Source organism: Borostomias antarcticus (assembly GCF_949987555.1).
Source record: "Borostomias antarcticus genome assembly, contig: scaffold_413, whole genome shotgun sequence".
Classification (NCBI taxonomy): Eukaryota; Metazoa; Chordata; class Actinopteri; order Stomiiformes; family Stomiidae; genus Borostomias; species Borostomias antarcticus.
Window position 1 is genome coordinate 20001 of NW_028175615.1, and position 5734 is coordinate 25734.

General features: G+C 50.5%; 1 protein-coding gene across 1 annotated transcript in view; it reads left to right on the forward strand.

The window, feature by feature from the left end:
* rnf150b (ring finger protein 150b) overlaps positions 1–5299 on the forward strand; it is a 9575-nt gene extending 4276 nt beyond the window's left edge. Inside the window, exons 4-7 of the mRNA XM_084463281.1 lie at positions 327–409; positions 2040–2136; positions 2711–2945; positions 3573–5299. Coding sequence (XP_084319407.1) covers positions 327–409; positions 2040–2136; positions 2711–2945; positions 3573–3691 — 534 coding nt within the window. The 3' untranslated portion in view covers positions 3692–5299. The remainder of the gene's footprint in view (positions 1–326; positions 410–2039; positions 2137–2710; positions 2946–3572) is intronic.
* Positions 5300–5734: the final 435 nt, after the last annotated feature.

Sequence of the window (5734 nt, forward strand, 5' to 3'; positions counted from 1 at the left end):
TCGGGTGTGACTGTTAGTGAACAGTTCAACGTACTCAGGCCCTTATTGTCATGGTTATAGCGGTGATGTCCTGCCAGGTGGAACCGGATCAGTCCGGTCCAGACCGGTGTGTGTGAGGTCATTATTTGTTTAGTTCAACCGACCAGTATTTCCTCGCTGACCAGCGGAAGCAGCGCCCTGTAGTCATGGAAACGGCTCCACACACACACCCCTGACTGATGGAGGGAAGAGAGACACTAAGGAGCGTGTGTGTGTGTGTGGTGTGTGTGTGGTGTGTGTGTGTGTGTGTGTGTGTGTGTGTATGTGTGTGTGTGTGTGTGTTCCAGGAGACGGACTCTGACTTTGATAACTGTGCGGTGTGTATCGAAGGCTACAAGCCCAACGACGTGGTGAGGATACTGCCCTGCAGGTGAGCTTTATAATGACCTATGACCCCTTTCTGACCCTGCTATTAACACATTATAACCCCTGTTACAAACACATTACACTACATTAGTCATTTAGCAGAAGCTTTTATGCAAAGCGACTTACAATAATTGCATTTATCATAGGAAGTCAGTGTACTACTCACCAGAACTCACAAGTGCATCTCCTTTCTAAACGAGTGACTAAGAGCATCATCTAGTGCTGAAGGCAACGTGCAAGAATAGCACAATATAAATACAGTACGTGCTTAAGAGGGAGAAAAAATTATACCCCGTTATAAACACATTATAACCCCTGTTATAAACACATCATTCCCCCTGTTATAAACACATCATACCCCCTGTTATAAACACATAACCCCAGTTATAAACACTAAACACATTATTACCCCCTGTTATAAACACATTATAACCGCTGTTATTTAAGCAATAAACCCCTCGAGGCCGTGTGTTATAGTGATTTTCTAACAGCTAGGGGGCGTTGTTAGGCACGACGCGAAGCGGTTACTACAGCTATTAGTGTCAAATAAACACACAGCAATATAAAATATGAACATTTATTCAAAACAAAGCATCATTCCCTCAATTCCAATTGTGGGTGTGGCCTGTCTAATGAGAGTGTAATAGTGGGTGTGGCCTGTCTAATGAGAGTGTAATAGTGTGTGTGGGTGTGGCCTGTCTAATGAGAGTGTAATGGTGTGTGTGGGTGTGGCCCTGTCTAATGAGAGTGTAATAGTGGGTGTGGTCTGTCTAATGAGAGTAATAGTGTGTGTGGGTGTGGCCTGTCTAATGAGAGTGTAATAGTGTGTGTGTGTGGCCTGTCTAATGAGAGTGTAATAGTGGGTGTGGCCTGTCTAATGAGAGTGTAATAGTGTGTGTGGGTGTGGCCTGTCTAATGAGAGTGTAATAGTGGGTGTGGCCTGTCTAATGAGAGTGTAATAGTGTGTGGGTGTGGCCTGTCTAATGAGAGTAATAGTGTGTGTGGGTGTGGCCTGTCTAATGAGAGTGTAATGGTGTGTGTGGGTGTGGCCTGTCTAATGAGAGTAATAGTGTGTGTGGGTGTGGCCTGTCTAATGAGAGTGTAATGGTGTGTGTGGGTGTGGCCCTGTCTAATGAGAGTGTAATAGTGTGTGGGTGTGGCCTGTCTAATGAGAGTGTAATAGTGTGTGGGTGTGGCCTGTCTAATGAGAGTGTAATGGTGTGTGTGGGTGTGGCCTGTCTAATGAGAGTGTAATAGTGGGTGTGGCCTGTCTAATGAGAGTGTAATAGTGTGTGTGGGTGTGGCCTGTCTAATAAGAGTGTAATAGTGTGTGGGTGTGGTCTGTCTAATGAGAGTGTAATAGTGGGTGTGGCCTGTCTAATGAGAGTGTAATGGTGTGTGTGGGTGTGGCCTGTCTAATGAGAGTGTAATAGTGGGTGTGGCCTGTCTAATGAGAGTGTAATGGTGTGTGGGTGTGGCCTGTCTAATGAGAGTGTAATAGTGTGTGTGGGTGTGGCCTGTCTAATGAGAGTGTAATAGTGTGTGTGGGTGTGGTCTGTCTAATGAGAGTGTAATAGTGGGTGTGGCCTGTGTAATGAGAGTGTAATGGTGTGTGTGGGTGTGGCCCTGTGCAGACACCTGTTCCATAAGAGCTGTGTGGACCCCTGGCTGCTGGACCACCGCACCTGCCCCATGTGCAAGATGAACATCCTCAAGGCCCTGGGCATCGCCGTGAGTCACCTGGGGGTCAAACCACAAAACACCCCCTCCCCTGAGTCACCTGGGAGTCAAACCACAACACACCCCATCCCCTTAGTCACCTGGGAGTCAAACCACAAAACACCCCATCCCCTGAGTCACCTGGGAGTCAAACCACAAAACACCCCCTCCCCTGAAACTTGACTCCTGCATACCAACCAGGTCTGAGCTGACTCTCTCTCTCTCTTCCTCTCTCCTTCCCTCTCCATCCCCTCTCTCCCTTCTCTCTCCCTCCCTCCCTCCCTCCCATCTCTCTCTCTTCCTCTCTCCTTCCCTCTCCCTCCCCTCTCTCTCACTTCTGTCTCTCTCCCTCCCATCTCTCTCTCTTCCTCTCTCCTTCCCTCTCTCCCTTCTCTCTCCCTCCCTCCCATCTCTCTCTCTTTCTCCCTCCCCTTTCTCTCTCTCCCTCTCTCTCTCTCTCTTCCTCTCTCCTTCCCTCTCCCTCCCCTCTCTCCCTTCTCTCTCCCTCCCTCCCTCCCATCTCTCTCTTTCTCCCTCCCCTTTCTCCCTCCCTCTCTCTCTCTCTCTCCCCCTCCTCCTCCTCCAGTTGAATGCTGACTGTCTGGACGACCTGACCCTGGACTATGACCTGGCCCTGGGGGGCATGGGGGGTCTGGCCCTGGAGGCCGTGGTGTCGGGGGGGTCCAGCGACGGCACGCTGAGTGAGGGGGGGTCAGTGGTGCTGGACCCGGGGGTGCGGAGGGTGGGGCTGCCCCAGGACTACCCCCACCCCGACACGCTGAGGGACTCGCCGCTCACCGCTACCACCGACACACACACGGGTGAGACACACACACACGCACACACACACACACACACACACACACACACACACGGGTGAGACACACACACACACACACACACACGGGTGAGACACACGCACACACACACGGGTGAGACACACACACACACGGGTGAGACACACACACACACACACAGGTGAGACACACACACACAGGAATAAAGTGTGTTTATTTCTCCCCGGCCGGTGCTGTGGTCTGGGTTGTTGTTGTTCGTCTAGACGGCTAATCTCTCTCAGACGCTAATCTCTCTCAGATGCTAATCTCTCTCAGACGCTAATCTCTGCTGGAGCTGCTGCCGTCAACAATACCAGTCCACTAGCATCCTAGCATCCTAGCATCCTAGCATGATGATGAACCACAATATGAGCTCTAAATTAGGCGCTAGCATAAACATTAGCCTAGCCTCCTAGCATCATGCTAAATGTTAGCATTTGTAATGTATGTTCTACATTAACTGCTAGCACAAACAGCGTTAGCTCATACATGTAGCCGTTAGCCTCAGCCGTACAGTCACAGTGCTAGCATGATGCTAATGAGCTAGCGGGTTAGCGAAACGGACGTTGCGTGTCTCCGCCCGTCTTGACTCCTGTAACCCCGCCCCCACAGGTGAGCTCCAGCCAATGGCCAGCAGTGCCTCCGTGGCGTCCCTGGTGATCGCCGTGGAGACGGGCCTGTCAGACGAGGAGGCGTCGCTGGAGCAGAGCCCCCCTGGAGAGAAGTCCTGAGAGGGGGAGGGGCCAGACCAGGATCAGCACTCACACACACACACACACACACACACGCACACACACACACACAGACAAGGTCTCTCACATGCATCTCAGACCTACCTGGCCCAGCTGGAGCTCTAGAGGAACATGGACTACTGCCTGGCTGCCACAGGTGTACCTGGAGTTGGGGTTCTAGTGGGTCCAGTGTTGTGGAACCTCTGTAGGAGCCGGTCCTGAGGTGTGGTTCTGGTGGGTCCAGTGTTGTGGAACCTCTGTAGGAGCCGGTCCTGAGGTGTGGTTCTGCTGCGTTCTCTCCTGGCGAGGGGGCGACCCGGACCCGGACTCAGTCTCTGCTCCTCTGCAACACTAACTGGAAATGTCGGTTCTTACAAGGACTTTTATTCGGACTTTTATTTTTGAGCCCAAAGGACTCTGGGAAATGGAGTTCTTCCTCTCAACTTTTTTTTTTTTTTTCTCTCATGTTTTTTCTTGTTGTTTTGTTTTTGTTTTGCTCCTGAAACGGACGGTACTGTCGTCATGGTAGCACTATAGTAAAACTGCAGTATTGTAACAGACTACAGTGTTCGGTCGTTAGGTTTGCCTGTGTGTATACTCCCCGAGGTCATATATCTACAAGTATTCCTCCAAAGTACTCTTTCTGTCCTCGTCGTCTCGTCCGTCCGCGTGCGTCCGTCCCGTCTCGCTGTGCTGCCTTGTTTATTTACCGTATGTATGTTTATTGTCTGTTTGTTTACTTGTGAATGATAATGCTGCCTTTTTATACAGGCAAATCTGGAGACAGCCCCTGGTTGACAATCAGATGTCCCTCCAACATTCTGGGGGTCCTTCCTCTCAGACACACGTCTCCTGGTGTTTGGATGATTTGCGACTTCAGTGAAGGGTGATCTGACCAATAGGAGGGCAGGACACTGCCCCTGTGTCTCGGCTGAGAGCCAGTCAGCTGGAGGCTTACGGCGGTGTCTTATAAAACACACGTAACTTCCTACAGTTACTATACATAGCTGACAACAGGTGATGTCATCATAAGGCGACGTGTCCTGGTCACCTGGTCCAGTGCAGACAGAGTGGTAGCGCTATACCAGTTAGCAGAGTATAGTAGTGTTAAAGTACTATACCGCGCTGCAGAGTATAGTAGTGTTATTAGTACCCTACTACACAGCAGAGTATAGTAATGTTATTATACCACACAGTGGACTGGTTTCAACTGTATGACTGTACGAAATCAATCAAATCAAAACAAGCATATATACACTAACCCTGACTCTCCTGGTATGAGGATGAGAGCTCTGACTCTCTCTCTCCTGGTATGAGGATGAGAGCTCTGACTCTCTCCTGGTATGAGGATGAGAGCTCTGACTCTCTCCTGGTATGAGGATGAGAGCTCTGACTCTCTCCTGGTATGAGGATGAGAGCTCTGACTCTCTCTCTCTCTCCTGGTATGAGGATGAGAGCTCTGACTCTCCTGGTATGAGGATGAGAACCCTGACTCTCTCTCTCTCCTGGTATGAGGATGAGAGCTCTGACTCTCTCTCTCTCTCCTGGTATGAGGATGAGAGTCCTGACTCTCTCTCTCTCTCCTGGTATGAGGATGAGAGCTCTGACTCTCTCCTGGTATGAGGATGAGAGCTCTGACTCTCTCCTGGTATGAGGATGAGAGCTCTGACTCTCCTGGTGTAAGGATGAGAGCTCTGACTCTCCTGGTATGAGGATGAGAGCTCTGACTCTCCTGGTATGAGGATGAGAGCTCTGACTCTCTCCTGGTATGAGGATGAGAGCTCTGACTCTCTCCTGGTATGAGGATGAGAGCTCTGACTCTCTCTCCTGGTATGAGGATGAGAGCTCTGACTCTCTCCTGGTATGAGGATGAGAGCTCTGACTCTCTCTCTCTCCTGGTATGAGGATGAGAGCTCTGACTCTCTCTCTCTCTCCTGGTATGAGGATGAGAGCTCTGACTCTCCTGGTATGAGGATGAGAGCTCTGACTCTCTCTCTCTCCTGGTATGAGGATGAGAGCTCTGACTCCCTCCTGGTATGAGGA